A 25371-nucleotide genomic window follows, 5' to 3' on the forward strand; every position below is an offset into this window, starting at 1 on the left:
CCAAACTCTACTGAACAAAAGGTAAAAGGTTGCTGTGAAAATGTGAAAAGTATCACTTCATGACATCACAAGCTGGAGCAGAACATTTTGAGCTTTGGAGATGTAGACAGACTAATAATAAAGGATTACTCAGACGTGTGTGAATGAAACAAAACACAACTTATAACACAGCTAAAACCTCACAAGAATCCATTTTGTGTAATACTGGACCTTTTACTACTACTAATACTACTACTAATACTACTACTACTACTACTACTACTAATACTGCTACTAAGGCTGTGCAATTAACCGAATTTTGATTGCAATTTCGATTCGTGTGTCAAAAGATCACAAACAAGCTTCACACAGTTTATTTTGGGATATTTATTTAATCTTTTAAATAAAGAGATTGTAGAAGAGCTGGATATATAGTTTATTTTGGGTACATTTAAGTTTTTCAATGCCTTATTTCATGTTCAAAGTATATTTTATTAATTTTATGTTTTATACTTCACAAAACTGCTCTAATGTTCATATTTGTAGCCTGTATTTATTTTCAGTTTGAAAGTTTTGCGTAAATTATTAATAATTTTTTTTTTCTTTTGAGAGAGAGAGAGAAATGCTGAATAAATGCATCGTGTAACTAAAAAAATAATCATTTGAATAATCGTGATTTCAATATTGATCAAAATAATCGTGATAATGATTTTTTCCCACAATTATTGCTACTACTGCTACTACTACTACTACTGCAACTCCTACTACTGCAACTCCTACTACTACTACTACTACTGCAACTACTACTACTACTACTACTACTACTACTATACTACACTACACTACTGTTACTACTACTATACTGCTGCTACTACTACTGCTACTGCTACTACTGCTACTGCTACTGCTACTACTACTACTACTACTGCAACTACTACTACTGCAACTACTACTACTGCAACTACTACTACTACTACTATACTACACTACTGTTACTACTACTACTGCAACTACTACTACTACTACTACTACTACTATACTACACTACACTACTGTTACTACTACTATACTGCTACTACTACTACTACTGCTACTGCTGCTACTGCTACTGCTACTGCTACTACTACTACTACTACTACTACTACTACTACTACTACTACTACTACTACTACTGCTACTACTACTATACTACACTACTGTTACTACTACTATACTACTATACTACTATACTACTACTACTGCTACTGCTACTACTACTATAACTGCTACAACTGCTGCTACTACTACTGCTACAACTACTACTACTACTATACTACACTACACTACTGTTACTACTACTATACTACTACTACTACTACTGCTATTATTATTACTACTACAATACTACTGCTACTGCTACTACCACTATAGTCACTCCCCACATTGCTGTGCAACTATTACTATTACTACTACTACAACACCTTGCAGTAATCTTACTACTGATTCCGGATAGTGCATGCGCCTCAAAATGCAGACTGCTCGAAGTTTTGTTTCACAATCACAGTCCCAGCTGACCGAGATACATTATGAAATACTATTCTCTTGACGTAAATTACTATCAAAATGTATGAGCAGTTTTTCTTCAGTAGTTGTGTTTACGTCAAATGAAATAGACAGCGTGGGACTTAACCTCCCCACAAAAGTTAAATGCTCGAGACCACTTCCTTTGAGGGCTTTGTGTGCACTTTAAAAAGCACTGTACATTCAAATATGATTACATTGTTGTTTATCATTGGCTCTGTGTTTCCATTGCTCCGTGTTTCCATGTTTGTTGGGGTGTAGGGTCATGGTGAAGGTTATGGCCTAGTTTTGAGATTGGGGTTAAGGGTACATTGCTCAATTTTTCTGGTGGAGGGTCTGTCAAACGCCTTTCTCCATTGAAACGTTATGACACAGTGCAGTATTAAACCTTAAATCTGTGGAGAGGCGACCCCGCTCACAGTCAGAATGTAGTTTTTCTAGGTGTTTTTGAGCAATAAAACCACCTGTATTTTAATAAATGTAAGTAGAGCTGTTAGGTTAGATTAGGTTGGTTTATTCGTACCTGTAGGTAAATTTGTTTTGCAGATTTGAGAGGCTGGTCCTATTCATCCACATTATGTACAATAAACACGAAAAAAACACAATTACAAAATAAAATGTTAAATAAAGAATTAGTCAGACTGGCGCCACCTAGTGCCTCCACGCAATTTAATTTCTCTCCAGCGACTAGGTCAGGAATCAGAATACACTAGACGGTTTGCAAGAACCCCAGAAGTTGTAGACCGCACACTGGCTAATCAGCGAAGAGCTCTGAAGCCATGACGTCAAACTCGAGCGCCTGTCTGGGTCCCTTTTGTGGAACAGCACAACAGTAAACAAAGCGGTCCAGATGGATGTAGACGAAGACAGACATTCTGTGTTGGCAGCGATTCCCGAGATCGAGGATTTAAAGCCGGAACAAAGAGAATGTTTGGTTAATTTTATCAAGGGGAAAGACGTTATTGCCCTTCTTCCTACGGGATTTGGCGCATTACATACGTCATGACCAAATAGCAGTGATTGGTTAAATAAAACAAATTCCTGCCTACCGTCGAGCGAACGAATTCTAATTCTGCAAGGTCAGACAGTTTCCACAAAAAGAAAAAATTAATTAAATTCATCCATCATGCTTGCCTAAGCTCACAATAAATAAATATATATTTTAAAAAAACACATGATTTTTCTAAAACAGCATACTAAAATACATTCTAAATACGTACTAAATTACACAGTATATTTAATGTCATACTGTGTTTAATGTCAGCACATGATTTTTAACATACTAAAATACAGATGATGGACTCTCAACCAAACCAAAAAGTTACACCGTGTTTTCTTTACACAGGTTTGTGGGTAGGGGTTATGGATTTACTTTCAAAAATATCTATTACATGTGAGAAAACAGGGGTGTGGGAACATAGGTACACTCTCATTGTTTTGAACTTACTTCTCATGCAGTAAAGTCATTTGTCTTGCACCACTTCAGATACTGTATATTGTAAAAGCAGCTTTTCACTGTTTGCTGTCTGTATTAAACTAAAGCCTCTGACCTGTGTTGCGTGAAAGTTTTGTTAGCAGTGGTGTCACGGTAAAACTTCTATGTGCAGTTTTACATACAGTATTTATCAGTCTATAAATTAAAGCCACTGGGAAAGAAAAGAACATCGTGACATCTTCTTTGTCCATAAAAGCACAAATTGCTTCAAGAGCCAATGACAGGTTGGATCACACATTGTTCTAAAACACAGATCATTATATTTAAGATTTTACTACAAATTTTAAAACATTTTATCTTAATTTGGCTTTTTTTTTTAGGGAGTTTCAGAACTTTGACCTAGCAATAGGGATGTACCAATATCCAAATCTCTCGGTACAATATTATCACAATATGCATCTCAGGGTACGATATTTATTGCGACATTTTGAGGGTTTGAGGCTAATATAATTGTAGATAGGACACGTTTCTGCTTTTAAAACACCCTGACAAGATTTTAGTGTGAATTATTTTCATAATAATCCCAAGAATTCAAGTAAAAAACATATTTCTTCATGTTGTTTGCGCTGAAATGCATTATGGGATATGTAGTTCTAGATGTTTAGAAGCTGTTGCTACTATAAAACCATGCATTTAAGCAAAGAAACTTGTAATTTGATATATTGTGACAGACTTTTGACGATACGATATCACAATATTTCGGTTATTGTTACATCCCTACCTTGCAACCATGTAGTACACAGGCCAAAACTAATTTAATGTCAAAGAAATTGCGATTTCACAAATAAAAAGATAAAAAAAAACGCATGTCAAATTGTAAACTTTTAGAACCTTTAGAACTCTCTACTTCTTGTCATTTTTAACACATTTTTCAACTTTTCTTCCCAAACTGCTTCTTGATTGGTGTAAAACTATAATTTATATTTATAGCAGGTATTATCCCATCAAATTAAGTAAAAATTAGTTAACTGATTCAGCAAACAAAGTAGTCCATATTGATGCTAAAAAAGGCCGAAGCACATCCATTTTGTTTTGGTGAGTTTGGTCATTGGTCCATGTAATAAAACTACACATGATTCACAAGGAGTAGCTGTATGAACTTGTTTTTTTTTCCATTGTAAGATAACACATCTATAGTCTCATGATTGATGAACTCGCTGTTTAGTTTATGCATCTAAAATAATCAGTGATCACTTGGGACCTGGAGACTTCCTGGTGCAGATGAAAAAGGGCAATGAAAAGCTTCTAAAGTTAGTGTGAGAGAATGAAACCACGGTGAATGACGGAAATAAAAGCAGGTCACGCATTTGAGGCAACAACACCAGGCACTCGGCACGTGTGTGGTGTATTTTACAGAATACAAAATTCTGGATGAAAATGCTGGAAAATATGGAAAACTTATCAGGGTAACTCAAAATGTAAGACAAAATGTAAAACTCTTAATTAAAGATACACTGTGTTACTTTCCTCTTTGGAAGTCGGTCACCTGATTGAGTCCATGACGATAGTACTGAGGTGTTTGGAATGTCCCACAGTATGGCATTAAACTCATTTATATCCATGGAGACAAGCAGGGAATGCCATCAAATTTCAAACTATTTCGATACAATAGACTCGATACTCAATACCGATTCCCATAACACAATAATAAAAAAGTCTATTTAGGCAAAAGAACGTGATTTTCAACATGAATTTGTAGTACTTTTTTATATTACCAGGAGTCCGTGGGCGTATGCTCATATACTACGTGCTCCGATACGTGTTCGAGATCATTCTAAAGCTTCAGGAAACGTTCATTTCTGCCCTGTGAATGCGACTTTTTAATTCCGATACCCGCTCAAATGAGTATCTAGTTTCGATATCAGTTTTTGCATCAATAAGTATCTGATTTTTAATGCTTTTGACAACCCTAATGCCATCAGGGCAGGTTACAGGTCAGATCTGTGGCGAGGTAACCCCACTCACTATAAGAATGCACAATTTTCAGGGTATTTTTAGCCATAAAAACAATCGTAACTGAATAAATGCAAGATAGATAAGTTTCAAATTCCAGGCAAAAGCAATGACAAGCTGGAAGCCGTCCACACACCGGAAAAGTTACATAATGCAATTTTAATTAGGTATGCACCCGCCAATATGATACTGGTATCTTATATCAGTGGCAATATTGAAAATCTTTATGGATCTTTATGGATTTATGGATCAGATATCCCATTTTGGTCTATAAATGTCCCATTTTGGTCTATAAATGTACGTAATAAGATGATTTACTGGACAATGTTCGCCTAAACACTAGAGGTGTGCAAAAATATTGAAATATCATGGGCTGCTGTATCGATATATCACCAAGAGTATTTTTTTTGGTATATTTTACTAAATTATTTTGTTACAGCGCTACAGTTTTGTTGTTTGTTTTGGGGAGGAAAACTCGTTTATGCAACGCATTTGACATTTTCAAGTTTCATCACATTTTGATGAGTGAAATGTTTGTGTTTCATATGAACTTTGCACAAGAAGTGGTTTAACAAAGACTTTTAGTAACACAGCCATGATTTAGCCTTTATTTTTTTACTCAACCGTATTGAATTGATTTGAAATATATCGTATCGAATTGAAAGCTCACTGTATTGGCAACTTTTTAATGCTACCTTTCTCTAGGAAACACATCGTAATATTTTTTCAAAGTTGTGCTGTAGTTACTTAAAATGTTAAATAACAGTTACAAAACACATTTTTGCACCATATGCTGTGTGTTTAAAAGAAATAAATAATAGTTTTGCTTTATTTAGTCTCTGCTTCTCTAGAACTGGCAGATATTGGCTATGAGCAGATACTTAGAGGTGCATTGTTTAACTTTTCTGGTGGAGGCTCCGACAAATGCTTTTCAACCATAGAACTGGAATAAAATCTGGAAGATGAATCCAAGATGGTATCGTATTGTTTTCAGTGGTCTGTGCTCATTAGCGCATGGGCCCAAAAAAATGTCCACATCTGCATTTACTTCCTCAATACCTGCGAGCGCCTCCCACCCATGTGAGGTCTGTAATGTGCGTGATGTGGAACGTTAGGACCAATTAAAGCAAAAGCTGCTAGAGTGGGCTCACAGTGCGGCTAGACTAATCTTGCAAAGTGAACTTTTAGGCGCTTTGAGGATTTAAAAAGTTTATGTTGTGAAAATAGAAAAGAAAATCTGACCTTTGTGAAAGTTGTCAATGCCTGGTCAGCCGAACACGGGCAGTGTGTATTCCCAAAAAATGCATTGTGCTTCTACGAGAGACTTCTTTCTGGGCCCAAACTCCCGGAGCTGCAGTACCTGGAGCTGCCACTAGTCGATCTTAAGGCGGAAAAGCAGGGGAATGCCTTATCCAGCTTTTATTATAGATCCATGTTTTCATCAAGGGGATGTTACTGCTTTGTCTGGAATGTTTCACAGTATGGCATCACTTCGTAGAAACCATCTGACTTCGCAGCATTAGGATTTGTTCGCTCCACGGAAGGCGGGTACTTTTTTTTATTTAACCAATCACTGCTATTTGGTCGTGACGTATGTAATGCGCCTCTAATGGGGCGAACTGGTATATTAAGCTTTTCCCATAAGAAGGACAATAACGTCTTTCCCCTTGATAAAATTCACCAAACATTCTCTTTGTTCCGGCTTTAAACCCTAAATCTTGGGAACTGTTGACAACACAGTATATATATCTCTTCGCTGATTGGCTGGTGCCCAAACTCACACTTCCGGGGTTTTTGTGAACCGTCTAGTGTATTTTGATTCCTGATCTAGTCGCTGGAGAGAAATGAAATTGAGCAGAGGCACTAGGTGGCACCAGCTTGGCTAAATAAACCTTTCCATCATTGGAGAGGCGACCCCGCTCACAGTCAGAATGTTTTTCTCTGTATTTTTGAGCTTTAAACCCACCTGTAATTGAATAAATGTAAGGTAGAGCTGTTTAATGTCATACTGTGGAACATTCCAGACAAAGCAATCGCATATCTAAAGAAACAAGCACGTGACGGACCCCTACCTTTAACACCAAAGCATCGACATCGTTATCAAAACAGACAAATCTAAATCAGTGCATTTCTACCTTTAATATGTGATTTATCTCAATAGCATATCCTGCATTTACTGGACTCATGTGGCAGGAGTTAATTGGGGTAATGAATTCCAGAGTTACGTTCCCCAAATGCTCCGAGCTGATAGTGTTGCACCTAGTTTGGAGCCATTAAGTGAACTAGTTAAACTTGTACAACACTGCATACGGAAACTTTGACACGGGCTGAGCTGAGCGGTCCACTCATCAACCCTTGTGTAATCTTGTAAATGCCAAAGGATTGCCCCAGCTGTGTGTGTCTAAGGCAGCCTGCAGAATGAATGAACGCTGGTGAACTGTCAGCGAAGAGGCAGTCACGTCAAATGAGCTGACAGGCGTGGATTATTTGGTTTATAGTTTGTAAAGATGCAGGATCACGTGTACTCAAAGAAGATTTAGTTAAAGGTCCTGTATTGCACAACATTGACTCTTCTGAGCTTTAAATCATGTTTGAATGTTGTTAGGTCATCCAAAACATACCAGGAGTCGTGTTTTGATTAATTCACGCATGTTTGAGTAATCCTTTATTATTAATCACTCTACATCTTCGAAGGTAAAAATGCTCCGTCCCACCTTGCGATGTCATGAAGCAGTATTTTTCAAGTTCACAGCTGCTTTTTTAACTTGTGTTCAGTGGAAATTGGCAATTCCAGAGCTGAAATTATCCAGATAATTGCAGTGCAGTGAAAATGTGTGGAGTTTAAAAACACAGTGGAGCACTTCCTGTATTATCACATGAGTGTTTATTCCGTTTGAGAAAAGTACTCAGCCTAAATATGAAAATTTGAGTGTGTGAATGAAACAAAACACTACTCCAGGTCAAAAGTTTAAGAACACCCAAATTTTTCCAGTTATTTATTGCAATTCAAGTCGTGCAAGTCCAATGAAAAGCTTGAAATGGTACAAAGGTAAGAACTGAACACCCAGAGGTTAAAAAATAGATAAAAGATACAAAACACAAGTCCAAGCTCTGCCAAAACTACCTCAGGAAAAAAGAACAAGATGGTAAACTTTAAAACATGGACATGGTCTCCAGACTTAAAATCCATCGAGCTGGTTTGGGATGAACTGGACAGAAGAGTAAAAGCCAAGAAACCTACAAGTGCCACAAATTTATGGGAACTTCTGCAACAGACTTGGGAAGAACTTTCTGAAGAATATTTGATTTCTATTGTAAAAAGAATGAGCCACGAGTGTGTTCAGCTGTTATATCTGCCAAAGGTGGACACTTTCATGAATCAAAAGTTTAGAATACAGTAAAAAAAAAAAATGGGAAAAGTGTGGTGTTCTAAAACTTTTGACCGGTAGTGTATGTTTGTGTATGTATTATGGATCTTTTAAAGTCAACATTTGGGAGTACGATATTGTATTTGCAAACTGTATAACATCGTCCAACGTCTAAGCAGAATTGAATGAAAAAAAATATGGCAAAGGCTGTAATTATTAGATTAGAAAAGAATATCCAAGGTAGACAAACCTAATCCAGTCTATTTAAGGAAAGACTCGTTAAACCTGTTGATTTGGATCCCTACAAACTTGTTTTGAAATGCACGGGATTCCCAGATTTGTTTAACCGTAACTATTTCAGTCTTGTGGCGAATGTGGACTGAATCCTGGTTTCGATTTTTAGTGGAATAACTGTCATTAAAAAAAAGTACACCTCAAAAATTTTAAAAGTTTGTTCCGTTTTAACTACGCTCGTGTCAAAAAATTCCAAAGAAATAGCACGCATATTTTACTTTGTAACATTGGAGTTCCCTGTGTGCAACCGGTTTCCTGTCAGGAAAATTTTAATTTCATCTTTTTTTTTTCTTTAAAAATTGTGCAGCACATTTTAACAGGTGGATGTTACATTTGTTTTCTGATCTATGTTATAATGTTGTTTCTTTATTAATAAAGTAACAGAGCAATTTTGAGTTTCAGACAGACTAATAAAACAGGATTACTCAAACAAAACACAACTTCAGGTTTGTTTTCGATGAGGTAACCGCTTTATAACATGACTTCAAGCTCACAAGAGTCAACTTTTGCGTAATACAGAGCCTTTAAATTCAAATTAAATCCAAAGTTTATTCTCAATGCATGTGACAAATATTTGAGTACAACAAATAGCATGCATATTCCAACTTGCAACAGTGGAATTCCCTGCGTGCGCGAAACCGGTTTCCTTTACAATTCTATTTAAAAGTTAAGAATACTTTGAAAGAGCTACGCTACTTCCTGAATGCCCTTTTCTATTAAAAATTCTGAATACCATCCAGTCCCCGCCTCTATTATTATCCAACTGGACTTGTTTTGTTGTCTAACATGGCAATACCAGCTTATGTGCAGCGTGTGCCCTGTGCCTTCTTCTGCATGGGGAAGTCCAAGCCTCGCAAAACCTCTTTCACTTCTGTTTTCTGCCTAAAAGGGCTGTATCCACAATTGAGAGCGGGGCCAAAGTTCAGCACAGACCTATGGCTATGGTTTGACAGTATCACATCGCTATGAAATCCCCTTAAAAACCAGCTCGGGCCAGGGACAGGAGCCAACGTGCAGCAGGACCAGTGTGCAGTGTGTTTGCGAGTGGCAGTGATTCATGGTCATTCAATGTGGGGAGGAAAGTCAATACTGGCCTATGTATGCAGAAAGCAAATGGGAAATAAGAAGAGTAGGGGATTTACTATGTGCAAATGTAGAAAATAGTCATCATAGTGATCTATAGTTTAATGTTAACGGGAGAAGAAACCTTCATAGGTTAACAAAATAGAAATACTTCCATCTAGCCTTTTCAGTGCCGATACTATTGATATAACGTTGAAAAAAAACGCGTTCGATGCAATAGAATGCTCACAGAATTCAAGAAATGCTACTTTTTCCTTTTAAAAGTCTTGACTTGGGGTTATATTAATGTCACAGTCAAAGAATAAAGACACAAAACTTCTTCATAACAGTTATTTCTTCTATTTTCTGCATTAAAACAGAACAAAAAGATCACAATCTATGTAGTTTCCTCATTTTTTTAGCTGTTGCTACAACAACACAAAGCATTTAAGCAAAGAAGTGTATAATTTGATATACTGTGACACGCCACGATACGATACTGATAATTTGGTTTTAAGTATGCGCCAATGTCTGATATTAACCAGAGTAGGGATGGAAAATGGCATTTTCTCCCAAAAAAACATAGTTAACTTCATAAAAAATGGATGCTGTTGTGTTACGTAACTGTTATTTATCATGCAAATATCAGTATCGGTATCGGTGCATCCCTATCGCTAAATCAGTTGTGAAAATAAACAGAAAATACTACACAAAATCACAAAGTATGTCACAATTCAATACCATACATGGCTCACGATACGATACAACTAAAACACATTGATGCAAGCGCGAATCCATATTTTGGACTTGACGTTCTATACGATATTTTGCGTTTTTAATCAGGTTTCACATTTTTTGAAGTAGTGGAGTTGCAGTTTTCCTCATTCATGTTTGTCTCATAAAAAAACAGTAATGAAATCCTCTTACTGCGAGCGTCAGAAATCAATCAGTTTCAATTTTCCCCAGATTGTTGCGTCAGAGGTAAAAGTGCATTGGTCCCCGGGGCTGTTTTAAAGTCAATAAATTATTGCCTAACTCGTGTTCTGAGCACCACACATGACTCACGATACGATACAATAAAAAAACGTGGTGACGCAAGCGAGAATCGATATATTGCACGTGACAGTCGACGATATTTTGTGCTTTTAATCATGTTTTCACATTTTCTCCTCATCAAAAGCAGAACTCAAATAGTGGAGTTTCAGTTTTCTTCATTCGTGTTTGTTTCATTAAACGTGTTAATAAAATCCTCTTACTGTGAGCCTCAGAAATCACTCAGTTTAAATTTTCCCCAGATTGTTGCGTCAGAGGTAAAAGATCATTGGTCTCCGGTGCTGTTTTTAAGTCTATAAATGATTGCCTGACTAATGTTCTGAGCATTTTTATGATTCACTAGAACAGCATGTTAAAATTTTAGCAACCCAGTCACGTTGTTTTAATATTTTAGGTTTTCTCCACGGTTCATTCACACTGCTGCCAGTAGATGGTGTGCAAGCGAACACCATATCCATGCAGAGAAGCAGCGCAACTGATAAAAAACGATAAAAAATGATTCATAAATATAATTTTCAGCTATTTATATTATAGCCTGAAGTCAAAAATGTGTGATAAACAATACATTTCCTATCCGTGGTTGTTCCCCTGTGCTAAATTCAACTATTCCTTTCTTTGTCATGAGTGTTTTTAACCTCCACACGGTTGGGGTTTCAGTATCCAATAACTGCAGTACGGAAATTGTACTGCATATTGCAATACTGATATTGTGTATCACCCCTTAAACTGTATTAAAATTAGGAATTTGTTAAATAAAATTAATGGTTATGCTTGTTTTAACTGTATGAAAGATGTTGTTTTTGTAATTTTTTTGTACTGTTTAAGTTCACGGAGTTTCTTTAACTTTTGCCAGAGTGAAATGTAAAGATGTAAAGGTACAGAGTTTTTTTGTAGTTAGACCAGGTTGCAAAATATCAAAACAAAGCCAAAAAATGAGCATGATCATAAGCTGGTGGATGGCTGTATGGTGTAAGTTTAGAGGACTGGTTTTCAGAGAACTGCAGACTAAAGGGTTAAAAACAGGGTAAAAATGTACAGCAGTGTAAACAGAGAGAAACCTACGTGTCTCCATCTTCCGTGATTATCGTGAGCGGGTTCTCCTCCTCCTGGGGCGCCTCGGGGTCCGACGTGGAAATCGAGCAGCTCTGGACGATTTCCCCCAGACTCTCCACGGTGATGGACGACGAGCCGTACGCCGAGTCCAGACGCTCATCCACGGACGCAAACTTGTCCCTGGGCCCGCTGAAGTCGGAGCTCACGTCGCGGGGTTCCTCGGACTTGTACATGGACTGATACGAGTCGATACCCGAGTCCATGCGGTTCTCCTCCAGCGGGTCATGCTTGCCGCTTCCACAGCTGCTGCTCATGGTGGCCCCTACTCCCCCGTCCCTGAGCGCTTACAGGCGGCAGCTGGGGTCGTGGCCGCTCGGTGCACCTTGGTAAAACTTATTCCAAGCGTTCATGCCAGTCACCGCGGTACATTACCTCCAAAAGCGCAGGCATAAGCGTTTAAAAGTGCACACGGTTTGTCTGTGAGCACGAGCAGAGGCAGGCGAGCTGTGGATATCCGGTGCGTGCAGTGCGCGCTCGGGCCACAGAGCATATGCGCGTTTGGAGCAGTGACTGAAAGGCGATAAGCGCAGTGACATGTGAAAGGCAAGGCTGTTTTGGTGCACGGGGGAATCCCCAAAGCGCGTGCACGCACGTACACACGCCACGTTTGATTTGGCCCAACGTCAAGGCCAAAAGTCAGCGGCGTTTCAAATTAAAAGCATGAATTATGATTTTATTTATTTATGTTTATTAAAGACATCACAGTCGTATTACACATTCCTTTGAGTGTTTTAGCACAAGTATTAGTTTTCAACACCTGTCTACTACATGTATAAAAACAAATACTAGTAAGACGCTGTTTAAATCCAGGCTCAAAACATTTCTGCGTTTCAAATTAAAAGCATGAATTATTATTATTTTTTTATTTATGTTTATTAAGAACACCACAGTCGTATTAGACAAGACAGATGCAGATGTTACTAGTTTTCAACACCTGTCTATTAAAAAAACAAAAACTTATGCTCACAAAATTCAAGAAATGCTCCTTTTAAAATCCTTTGTGGGGTTATATTAATGTCATAGTTCAAGTTTTGGCACTGAATCAATCATGAAACACATAAGTTACATAAAGATAAATACTACTTGGACGCTGTTTATATCCAGGCTCAAAACAGTTTTTGCGTTTCAAATTAAAAGCATGAGTTATGATTTGCATGCATTATTTATTTATTTATGTTTATTAAGAACATCACAGTCGTATTAGACATTCCTTTGAGTGTTTTAGCACAAGTTTTAGTTTTCAACACCTGTCTATATTTACACACACACATATATATATATATATATATATATATATATATATATATATATATATATATATATATATATATATATATATATATATATATATATATATATATATATAAAATCTAAACTAGATGCATAGAAACAAATACTAGTAAAACGCTGCTTAAATCCAGGCTCAAAACAGTTCTGCGTTTCAAATTAAAAGCATGAATTATTATTTTATTTATTTATGTTTATTAAGGACATCACAGTCGTATTAGACAAGATGCATTTCTTTGAGTGTTACTAGTTTTCAACACCTGTTTATTAAAAAACAAAACCAAACAAAAAAACTTATGCTCACAGAATTCAAGAAACACTACTTTTTCCTTTTAAAATCCTTGACTTGGGGTTATATTAATGTCATAGTTCTATTTTTGGCACTGAATCAATCATGAAACACATAAGTTACATAAAGATAAATACTACTTGGAATACTACTTTAAATCCAGGCCCAGGCGTTTCAAATTAAAAGCATGAATTATGATTTGAATGCATTATTTATTTATTTATGTTTATTAAGGACATCACAGTCGTATTAGACATTCCTTTGAGTGTTTTAGCACGAGTTTTAGTTTTCAACACCTGTCTATATATATAAAAAAAAAATCTAAACTAGATGCATAGAAACAAATACTAGTAAAACGCTGCTTAAATCCAGGCTCAAAACAGTTCTGCGTTTCAAATTAAAAGCATGAATTATTATTTTATTTATTTATGTTTATTAAGGACATCACAGTCGTATTAGACAAGACAGATGCATTTCTTTGAGTGTTACTAGTTTTCCACACCTGTCTATTAAAAACAAAACAAAAACAAAACAAAAAAACTTATGCTCACAGAATTCAAGAAACACTACTTTTTCCTTTTAAAATCCTTGACTTGGGGTTATATTAATGTCATAGTTCTATTTTTGGCACTGAATCAATCATAAAACACATAAGTTATATAAAAATAAATACTACTTTGACGCTGTTTAAATCCAGGCTCAAAACAGTTTTTGCGTTTCAAATTAAAAGCATGAGTTATGATTTGCATGCATTATTTATTTATTTATGTTTATTAAGGACATCACAGTCGTATTAGACATTCCTTTGAGTGTTTTAGCACAAGTATTGGTTTTCAACACCTGTCTATATATAAAAAAAAATCTAAACTAGATGCATAGAAACAAATACTAGTAAGACGCTGCTTAAATTCAGGATCAAAACAGTTCGGCGTTTCAAATTAAAAGCATGAATTATGATTTGCACGCATTATTTATTTATTTATTTATTTGTTTGTTTATTCATTTATTTATGTTTATTTAGAACATAACAGTTGTATTAGACAAGACAAATGCATTGCTTTGAGTGTTTTAGCACAAATACAAGTTTTTAACACCTGTCTATAAAAAAATAACTTTGCGATATTGTGGAGATGCAGCTTTTTTCCTTTTAAAAGCCTTGACTTGGAGTTATATTAATGTCATAACCCAAAGAATAAAGTACGGAAAAGTTCTTCATAACAGTTATTTCTTCTATTTTTGGCATTGAAAGTTACATACAGATTAAAAAAACTACTTGGACGCTGTTTAAATCCAGGCTCAAAATAGTTCAGCGTTTCAAATTAAAAGCATGAATTATGATTTGCATGTATTCTTTATTTATTTATTTATGTATGTTTATTAAGGACATCACAGTCACATTAGAGATGCAAGTGCTAGTTTTCAACATCTGTCTAAAAAAAAAACTAAAAGAAAAACTTATGCTCACAGAATTTAAGAAATGCTACTTTTTCCTTTCAAAAGCCTTGACTTAGGGTTATATTAACGTCATAGTCCAAAGAATAAGGATATAAAAGTCCTTTATAACAGTTATTTCTTCTATTTTCGGCATTAAAACAGAAAAACAGCTCATAGTCTATGTAGTTTCCTCTTTTTTTTTAGCTGTTGCTGCAATAACACAAGGCATTTGAGTCAAGAAGTTTATAATTTACTATTATGAGAACTTTCACTGTACGATATCACGATATTTCGGTACCGATATTGATAATTTGATTTTAAATATCTGCCATTACCTGATATTAACCAGTGTAGGGATGGAGAATGGCCTTTTCCTCGCAAAAAAAACATAGTTAACTTCTTACAAAAGTTGAGTTACGTTCTTTGTAATTTATCCTTACTTACTTACTTACTTACTTATTTCATTCCTTACCTACTTCCTTACTTACCTACTTTCTTCCTGTCTTATTTACTTACCTATTTCCTTCCTTCCTTCCTTCCTTACCTACTTATTTCCTTCCTTACTTATTTCCTTCCTTACTTACGTACTTCCTTATTTCCTTCCTTACTTCCTTACTTATTTTCCTTCCTTCCTTCCTTACTTAATTACTTACATACTTAGTTACTTACTTATTTCCTTCCTTACCTACTTCCTTACTTACCTACTTTCTTCCTGACTTACTTACTTACCTATTTCCTTCCTTCCTTCTTTCCTTACTTACTTACCTACTTATTTCCTTCCTTCCTTTCTTCCTTCCTTCCTTCCTTATTTCCTTCCTTACTTCCTTCCTTATTTCCTTCCTTCCTTCCTTACCTACTTTCTTATTTACTTACTTACTTACTTATTTCCTTCCTTCCTTCCTTACTTACTTACTTATTTCCTTCCTTCCTTCCTTACTTACTTACTTACTTGCCTACTCGAGTGGCATGGCAGCCGCGCTTCTGTCAGTGTGTCCCAGGGCAGCTGTGGCTACAATAGTAGCTTACCATCACCAGGGTGTAGAGTGAATGAATAATGCTGTATGAATGAATGCTGAATAATGTTCTGTAAAGCGTCTTTGGGGACAGAAAATGTCTGTGAAAGCGATAAATAAAGACTTACTTACTTACTACTTCCTTCCATACTTCCTTCCTTTCTTACTTACTTATTTCCTTGCTTCCTTCCTTAATTACTTACTTATTTCCTTCCTTACTTCCTTCCTTATTTCCTTCCTTCCTTCCTTAATTACTTATTTCTTTCCTTCCTTCCTTCCTTATTTCTTTCCTTCCTTCCTTAATTACTTACTTATTTCCTTCCTTCCTTCCTTCCTTACTTACTTACTTACTTACTTTCTTAATTATTTCCTTCCTTCCTTCCTTACTGCTTTACTTACATTCTGAATACAGTGGTGCATCACAGTTAGGAGACTTAAAAACGAATGTAAGATTATTAAAACTGGTCAAATTTTCTAAACTAAAATGTTTCTTTAAAATTTCACAGTGGTGTTGGTGTCTGGGCTTTTTGTCAAGGACTTTAAGGGTCAGTTTGTAAAATGAACAGAGCAGTTTCAGTGTGTTTGCGGAGTCTTGGGACCGTGAGGTGACAGAATAAGATAGAAGTTACAAGATCATTGTGTTCATGAAGAGTTTTGGAGTCTGGAGCGAAATGAAAGCGACTGGGACTAGTTTTAATCTTCTTTGACCTATAAATTTGACATTTTCATTCAGAATGAGGCCAAGATATTTAACGTCATTGACTGTTTAGATTTTCTCATTGTGAATAATCACCTCAAAGTCACACTTAGTCACATATGGTAGACATGTAAGCATTATGTCAATTTTACACAATTTTATCTATTCTATCTATCTATCTATCTATCTATCTATCTATCTATCTGCCTTTAAAGTCTTGCAAAATGTATTCCTTTGATCTTTTAGTATAAAGTGTTATAATCTGGAGTTGTGTTTTGTTTCATTCGCACATGTTTAACACACAAACCTACATATTTAATCTGAGAAAACACTCTGTTCCATCTACTTACTTACTTATTTCCTTCTTTCCTTCCTTCCTTCCTTCCTTACTTATTTCCTTACTTAGTTACTCATTTACTTCCTTCCTTCCTTAGTTCCGTCCTTCCTTATTTCCTTCCTTCCGTCCTTCCTTACTTACTTACTTATTTCCTTCCTTCCTTACTTATTTACTCATTTACTTCCTTGCTTTCTTATTTCCTTCCTCCCTTTCTTTCTTCCTTCCTTCCTTCCTTCCTTATTTCCTTCCTTCCTTATTTATTTCCTTGCATCCTTCCTTCCTTCCTTATTTATTTCCTTCCTTCCTTACTTACTTATTTCCTTACTTAATTACTCATTTTCTTACTTACTTACTTATTTTCCTTCCTTCCTTACTTACTTCCTTACTTACTTACTTATTTCCTTCTGTCCTTATTTCTTTACTTAGTTACTCATTTACTTCCTTACTGACTTATTTCCTTCCTTCCTTCCTTACTATTTCCTTCCTTCCTTCCTTCCTTACTTACTTACTTACTTACTTACTTACTTACTTACTTACTTACTTACTTGTTTTGAAGTCTGGAGTGAAACGAAAGCGACTGGGACTAATTTTAATATTCTTTGACCTATAAATTTGACATTTTCATCCAGAATAAGGTCAAGATATTTAACGTCATTGGATCTTCTCATTGTGAATAATCACCTCAAAGTCACAGTTAGTCATATATTTTTCTTTATTCTATCAGTCCAATGGTGTATTTAAAGCTCCTGCAAAACTGATTCTTGTGAGTTTTTAGTGTTTAGCCTTATAATGTGTGTGCTGTTACCTTATTAAAACCAAACCTGGAGTTGTGTTTTGTTTCATTCGCACATGTTTAACACACAGACCTGCATATTTAGTCTGAGAAAACACTCTGTTCCACTTTGTAGTCATGTGGTAGTAGAGGAATTCATGTCCTGCATGTTTGAGTAATCCTTTATTATTAATCTGTCTACATTTCCAAAGCTCAAAATGCTCTGTTCTACTTTGTGATGTTATGCAGTGGTAATTTCCAAGTTATTTTAGAAGAGATGGGCAATTCCAGGGCTGTAAATTATCCAGATGAGGGTTTTTTTTTTTCATTTTGAGAGAAAAACTCCACCTAAATCTGCAGAGTTTGTGTGTGAAACGTGTGAGAATGAAACAAAACGCAACTCTGGGTTTGTTTGTGATCAGGAAACAACATTATAACACAGATCAGAAAATACACAAATGGGCTTTTTTGTAATATTTTCTACAAGGATGTTTGTAAGTTTGCACAACCATTCTCTCTTTAAGCTTGTGTGTTTGTCCTTTACGGCATTCAAATCACGCGCAGGTACATTTGACGGTGGTATTAATGGAGATCTGTCTTCTGAAAATAACTCCATGTACATTTGTCAAGTGTATTTCTCATGTCAACAAAGCAGCGATGTTATGTGCAGTGGTGTAATGAAGTAAAAGTAGAACTGTACTTAAGTAAACATTTTAGGTATCTGTACTTTACTCATATGGACTTCAGTGCATACTTTTACTGAACTACATTTGAGATCATATATGTGTACTTTCTACTCTACTGCATCTTTGAACAGGACTGAAAAGTAAAAGTATAACAACAAAAGTAAAATATAACAACAAATATGCAAATAAAAACAGTTGGAATAAAAAGATTCACTTGTTTCTGTTGAACAAAACTCAAATCTGTGTCAAAATTACTGCATTTTAAGCTTTATTGGAATCAAAATCTGCAGGAAATACTTATACTTCTTACTTTTTAAGCATATTTTAAACATTAATGCTTCTACTTTAAGTCAATTTCTCATGTGAAACTCTTACTTTTAGTAGGTTTTTGGGTTTTTTTGCTCCTGAACTCAGTCTAAATATGCAGAGTTTGTGTGTTAAACATGTGTACACAACTTCAGGTATGTTTATGATGAGGAAAACATTATAATATAGATTTTAAAAAAACTTTTGCTTTTGTTTTTGTTCCTGAACTCAGCCTAAATCTGCAGAGTTTCTGTGTTAAACATGTGTGAATGAAACAAAACACAACTCCAGTAAAATTTGTGATGAAAAAATATTCTAACATGGATTTTTTTTTCACTTTTACTCAAGTTTTGTTTAGTTTTTGTTCCTAAACTCAACCTAAATATGCAGAGTTTGTGTGTTAAACATGTGTGAATGAAACAAAACACAACTCCAGGTCTGTTTGTGATGAAAAAATATTCTAACATAGATTTTATTTATTTTTTTACTTTTACTTGAGTTTTGTTTTAGTTTTTGCTCCTGAACTCAGCTTAATTCTGCAGCATTTGTGTGTTAAATAGATTTTTTTTTTTTTTCACTTTTACTCAACTTTTGTTTAGTTTTAGTTTTTGAACTCAGCCTAAATCTGCAGAGTTTGTGTGTTAAACATGTGTGAATGGAACAAAACACAATCCAGGTCTGTTTGTGATGAGGAAATATTCTAATAAAGATTTTTTTTAAATCTTTTACTTTTACTCAAGTTTTGTTTAGTTTTTGTTCCCGAAATCAATCTAAATCTGCAGCATTTCAGTGTTAAATAGATGTTTTTTTTTACTTTTAGTTGAGTTTTGTTTTGCTTTTGTTGTTGTTCCTCCTAAATCTGCGGAGTTGTTGAATTGATTTTTATTTTTATTTTTTAAATGAGTTTTGCTTTTGTTTTTACTCCTGAACTCAGCCTAAATCTGCAGAGCTTGTGTGTTAAACATGTGTGAATGAAACAAAACACAACTCCAGGTCTGTTTGTGATGAGGAAACATTCTAACATAGATTTAGTTTTTTACTTTTACTTGAGTTTTGTTTTAGTTTTTGCTCCTGAACTCAGCTTAAATCCGCAGCATTGGTGTGTTAAGTAGATTTTTTTTAAACTTTTACTCAAGTTTAGTTTAGTTTTTGTTCCTGAACTCAGCCTAAATCTGCAAAGTTTCAGTGTTAAACATGTGATTGAAACAAACCACAACTCCAGATATGAAAAATTCTAACACTGATTTTTTTTTTTTTTTTTACTTTTACTCGAGTTTTGCTTTAGTTTTTGCTCCTGAACTCAGCCTAAATCTGAAGAGTTTGTGTGTTAAACAAGTGTGAATGAAACAAAACACAACTCCAGGTCTATATTTGTGATGAAAAAATATTCTAACATAGATTTTTTTTTTTCAACTTTTACTTGAGTTTTGTTTTTGTTTTTGTTCCTGAACTCAACCTAAAGATGTAGAGTTTGTGTGTTAAACATGTGTGAATGAAACAAAACACAACTCCAGGTAAATTTGTGATGAGAAAAAATTCTAAAACTGATTTTTTTTTTTTTTTTTTTTTACTTTTATTTGAGTTTTGCTTTTGTTTTTGTTCCTGAACTCAGCCTAAATCTGCAGAGTTTTGTGTGTTAAACAAGTGTGAATGAAACAAAACACAACTCCAGGTCTATTTGTGATGAAAAAATATTCTAACATAGATTTTTTTTTTCAACTTTTACTTGAGTTTTGTTTTTGTTTTTGTTCCTGAACTCAACCTAAAGATGTAGAGTTTGTGTGTTAAACATGTGTGAATGAAACAAAACACAACTCCAGGTAAATTTGTGATGAGAAAAAATTCTAAAACTGATTTTTTTTTTTTTTTTTTTTTACTTTTATTTGAGTTTTGCTTTTGTTTTTGTTCCTGAACTCAGCCTAAATCTGCAGAGTTTGTGTGTTAAACAAGTGTGAATGAAACAAAACACAACTCCAGGTCTATTTGTGATGAAAAAATATTCTAACATAGATTTTTTTTTTTCAACTTTTACTTGAGTTTTGTTTTTGTTTTTGTTCCTGAACTCAACCTAAAGATGTAGAGTTTGTGTGTTAAACATGTGTGAATGAAACAAAACACAACTCCAGGTAAATTTGTGATGAGAAAAAATTCTAAAACTGATTTTTTATTTTTTTTTTTTTTAACTTTTATTTGAGTTTTGCTTTTGTTTTTGTTCCTGAACTCAGCCTAAATCTGCAGAGTTTGTGTGTTAAACAAGTGTGAATGAAACAAAACACAACTCCAGGTCTATTTGTGATGAAAAAATATTCTAACATAGATTTTTTTTTTCAACTTTTACTTGAGTTTTGTTTTTGTTTTTGTTCCTGAACTCAACCTAAAGATGTAGAGTTTGTGTGTTAAACATGTGTGAATGAAACAAAACACAACTCCAGGTAAATTTGTGATGAGAAAAAATTCTAAAACTGATTTATTTTTTTATTTTATTTTTTTTACTTTTATTTGAGTTTTGCTTTTGTTTTTGTTCCTGAACTCAGCCTAAATCTGCAGAGTTTGTGTGTTAAACAAGTGTGAATGAAACAAAACACAACTCCAGGTCTATTTGTGATGAAAAAATATTCTAACATAGATTTTTTTTTTCAACTTTTACTTGAGTTTTGTTTTTGTTTTTGTTCCTGAACTCAACCTAAAGATGTAGAGTTTGTGTGTTAAACATGTGTGAATGAAACAAAAACACAACTCCAGGTAAATTTGTGATGAGAAAAAATTCTAAAACTGATTTTTTTTTTTTTTTTTTACTTTTTTTTGAGTTTTGCTTTTGTTTTTGTTCCTGAACTCAGCCTAAATCTGCAGAGTTTGTGTGTTAAACAAGTGTGAATGAAACAAAACACAACTCCAGGTCTATTTGTGATGAAAAAATATTCTAACATAGATTTTTTTTTTCAACTTTTACTTGAGTTTTGTTTTTGTTTTTGTTCCTGAACTCAATCTAAAGATGTAGAGTTTGTGTGTTAAACATGTGTGAATGAAACAAAACACAACTCCAGGTAAATTTGTGATGAGAAAAAATTCTAAAACTGATTTTTTTTTTTTTTTTTTTTTTTTACTTTTATTTGAGTTTTGCTTTTGTTTTTGTTCCTGAACTCAGCCTAAATCTGCAGTAAACATGTGTGAATGAATCAAAACACAACTCCATGTAAATTTGTGATGAGAAAACATTTTAAAACAGATTTTTTTTAACTTTCACTTGAGTTTTGTTTTGTTTTGTTTTTTTGCTCCTTTATCAGTATTTTTTTCTTCCAGTGCTGGTTATGTGTGGGCATGTGTGTGTGTGCTCTTCTCAGAACCACTCACCAACAAAAGGGCACTTGTCAACTAAAGGGCATTTCTCAAACCCAGCTTCCTGTGTTCTATAGTGAGTTACTGTAAACTTGCATATTTCCTTCTACTTGAACTCTGAAAATTGTGTTTGCTTTGAAATCGGATTAAACACAATGCAGGATTAATTGCTAAAGTTTACATAAGATTGTTTTTTTTCTATGACGCATCAGACGCCAATGTGCACAACAAGAATAGAATCTGAAACAAGTTTGCACGTGCTCCTGTAAAAATAGAACAGGTTTTGCATTTAAAGACGCATCATGAAACTTTTCTGGCATTTTGGCATTGCTCTGCCCGGAATGTTCCACAGTATGGCATTAAACAGCATGACTTTATGTTTATTCAATTACAGGTCAATTATTGCTCAAAAAAAGTAGTAGTAGTAGCAGTAGCATTAGTAGTAATAGCAGTAGTAGTTAGTAGTAGTAGTAGTAGTAGTAGTAGTAGTAGTAGTAGTAGAAATAGTAGTAGTAGCAGTAGTAGTAGTAGTAGTAGTAGTAGTAGTAGTAGTAGCAGTAGTAGCAGCAGTAGTAGTAGTAGCAGTAGTAGTTGTAGTAGTAGTAGTGGTAGCTGTAGTAGTAGTAGTAGCAGCAGTAGTAGTAGTAGCAGTAGTAGTAGTAGTAGTAGTAGTAGTAGTAGTAGTAGTAGTAGTAGTAGTAGTAGTAGTAGTAGTAGTAGCAGTAGTAGTAGTAGTAGTAGTAGTAGTAGTAGTAGTAGCAGTAGTAGCAGCAGTAGTAGTAGTAGCAGTAGTAGTTGTAGTAGTAGTAGTAGTAGTAGTAGTAGTAGTAGTAGTAGTAGCAGTAGTAGTAGTAGCAGTAGTAGTAGTAGTAGTAGTAGTAGTAGTAGTAGTAGTAGTAGTAGTAGTAGTAGTAGTAGTAGTAGTAGTAGTAGCAGTAGTAGTAGTAGTAGTAGTAGTAGTAGTAGCAGCAGTAGTAGTAGTAGTAGTAGTAGTAGTAGTAGTAGTCAGTAGTAGTAGTAGCAGTAGTAGTAGTAGTAGTAGTAGTAGTAGTAGCAGCAGTAGTAGTAGTAGCAGTAGTAGTAGTAGTAGTAGTAGTAGTAGCAGTAGTAGTAGTAGCAGTAGTAGTAGTAGTAGCAGTAGTAGTAGTAGTAGTAGTAGTAGCAGTAGTAGTAGTAGTAGTAGTAGTAGTAGCAATAGTAGCAGTAGTAGTAGTAGCAGTAGTAGTAGTAGCAGTAACAGTAGTAGTAGTACTAATGGTAGTAGCAGTAGTAGCAGTACTAATAGCAGTAGCAGTAGTAGTAGTACTAATAGCAGTAGCAGTAGTAGTACTAATAGCAGTAGTAGAAGTAGTAGTACTAATAGTGGTAGCAGTGGTAGCAGTAGTAGCAATAGTAGTAACAGTAGCAGAAGTAGAAGCAGTAGTAGTAGTAGTAGTAGCAGTAGCAGTAATAGTAGTAGGAGTAGTAATAGTAGTAGCAGTAGTAGTTGTAGTAGTAGTATTACCTAGAAATACTGACTGTGAGAGGGGTCGCCTCTCCACAGATCTGATCTGTAACTCAGTCTGATTTGGTCTCCATGAAGATAAAAAAGGTTTAATGCCATACTGTGAAACATTCCAGACAAAGTAATAACATATCCACAGAGAAAAGCATTTGACGGAGCCTCAAAAGAAAAGCTACACGTTTAAAAGTAATTTCTTGTTTTGACATTTATTCACTTCTTACTTTTTATTGAGACGTGTTTTTCTGTCTGTTCTTTCACTTTACCTTGTTGCGTAAATCGTGTTAAGAGACAGTTTATGGTATATATGTGAAATAAGGGAGAGGTGATGAGTAAAATTTCACAATAATTTCACAATATTCTGCTGTAGAATGTTCGCTGTCCTACATGTGACCTGCAACCTCAACCCGAAGAATCCGTGTATCATTCGTTCATTCGTTTTTCAAAATAAAACCAAAAATAAGAAAATGTTTTCTTCATTATTTGTCTCCAAAACTAAAATGAAAAAACAGATAATGATTAGTTTTTTCAGTTTTTGATTTTGTGTTTAAATGAAGAATTGAAAAAAGAGCCATTTCCCGTTTACATGACTTAAACTGTGATGTCGGACTGAACCAGGACTAAAACAGGTCTGGGACCAGATCGGGACTGAGACCAGGACTGAGACCGAGATCAGACCAAAACTGAGACCAGGACTGAGACCAGGACCAGACCAGAACTGAGACCGGGACTGAGACCGGGACTGAAACCAGGACCAGACCGGGACTGAGACCGGGACCAGACCGGGACTGAGACCAGGACCAGACCAGGGCTGAGACTAGGACCAGGACCGGTACTGAGACTGGAACTGAGACCGGGACTGAGACCGGGATCAGACCAGGACTGAGACCGGGACTTAGACCAGAACTGAGACTGGGACTGAGACCGGGACTGAGACCAGGACCAGACCAGGACTGAGGCCGGGATTGAGACCGGGAACAGGGCCAGGCCCGAAACCAGGACTGAGACCAAGACCAGACCGGGGCTGAGACTGGGACCAGACCGGGACCAAACCGGGACCAGACCAGGACCAGACCGGGACCAGACGGGGACTGAAACCGGGACCAGACCGGGGCTGAGGCTGAGACTGGGACCAGGACCGGTACTGAGACCGAAACTGAGACCGGGACTGAGACCGGGACCAGACCAGGACTGAGACCCGGACTGAGACCAGAACTGAGACCGGGACTGAGACCGGGACTGAGACCAGGACCAGACCAGGACTGAGGCCGGGATTGAGAAGGGGAACAGGGCCAGGACTGAGACCGGGACTGACCAAGACCAAACCATGGCTGAGACCGGGACCAGACCGGGACCAAACTGGGACCAGACCAGACCGGGACCAGACAGGGACTGAGACTGAGACCAGACCATGACCAGACCGGGACCAGACCAGGACTGAGACCGGGACCATATCAGGACCAAACCGTGATTGAGACCGGGACCAGACCAGGACCAGACTGGGACTGACACCTGGACCAGACCGGGACTGAGACCGGGACTGAAAACGGTTTAGTCCTGTTTTAGTCCGGCATCGCAGTTTAAGTCACGGAAACGAGAAACAGCCGTTATCCATTTTTTCCATTCTTCATTTAAACACAAAATCAAAAACTGAAAAAATCTAATCATTATCCGTTTTTTTCATTTGGTTTTGGAGACAAATAATGAAGAAAATTGTTGTTTTTTCGTTTTTGTTATTTTTGGTTTTATTTTGAAAAATTAATGAACGAAAGATACAGGATTCCTAAGCCGTTCTATAGCACAAAAAATCTTTCATTTAAAGGTCCTATATTCTGC

At 35.7% G+C, this 25371-nt stretch overlaps 1 protein-coding gene across 1 annotated transcript in view; it reads right to left on the minus strand.

The window, feature by feature from the left end:
- Positions 1–12410, minus strand: part of LOC129407605 (NF-kappa-B inhibitor epsilon-like) — a 15758-nt gene extending 3348 nt beyond the window's left edge. Inside the window, exon 1 of the mRNA XM_055149119.1 lies at positions 11827–12410. Coding sequence (XP_055005094.1) covers positions 11827–12131 — 305 coding nt within the window. The 5' untranslated portion in view covers positions 12132–12410. The remainder of the gene's footprint in view (positions 1–11826) is intronic.
- Between the last annotated feature and the right edge of the window lie 12961 nt (positions 12411–25371).

This window comes from Boleophthalmus pectinirostris, unplaced genomic scaffold (genome assembly GCF_026225935.1).
Source record: "Boleophthalmus pectinirostris isolate CB_2022bp ecotype Guang Dong unplaced genomic scaffold, ASM2622593v1 HiC_scaffold_13, whole genome shotgun sequence".
Taxonomy (NCBI): Eukaryota; Metazoa; Chordata; class Actinopteri; order Gobiiformes; family Gobiidae; genus Boleophthalmus; species Boleophthalmus pectinirostris.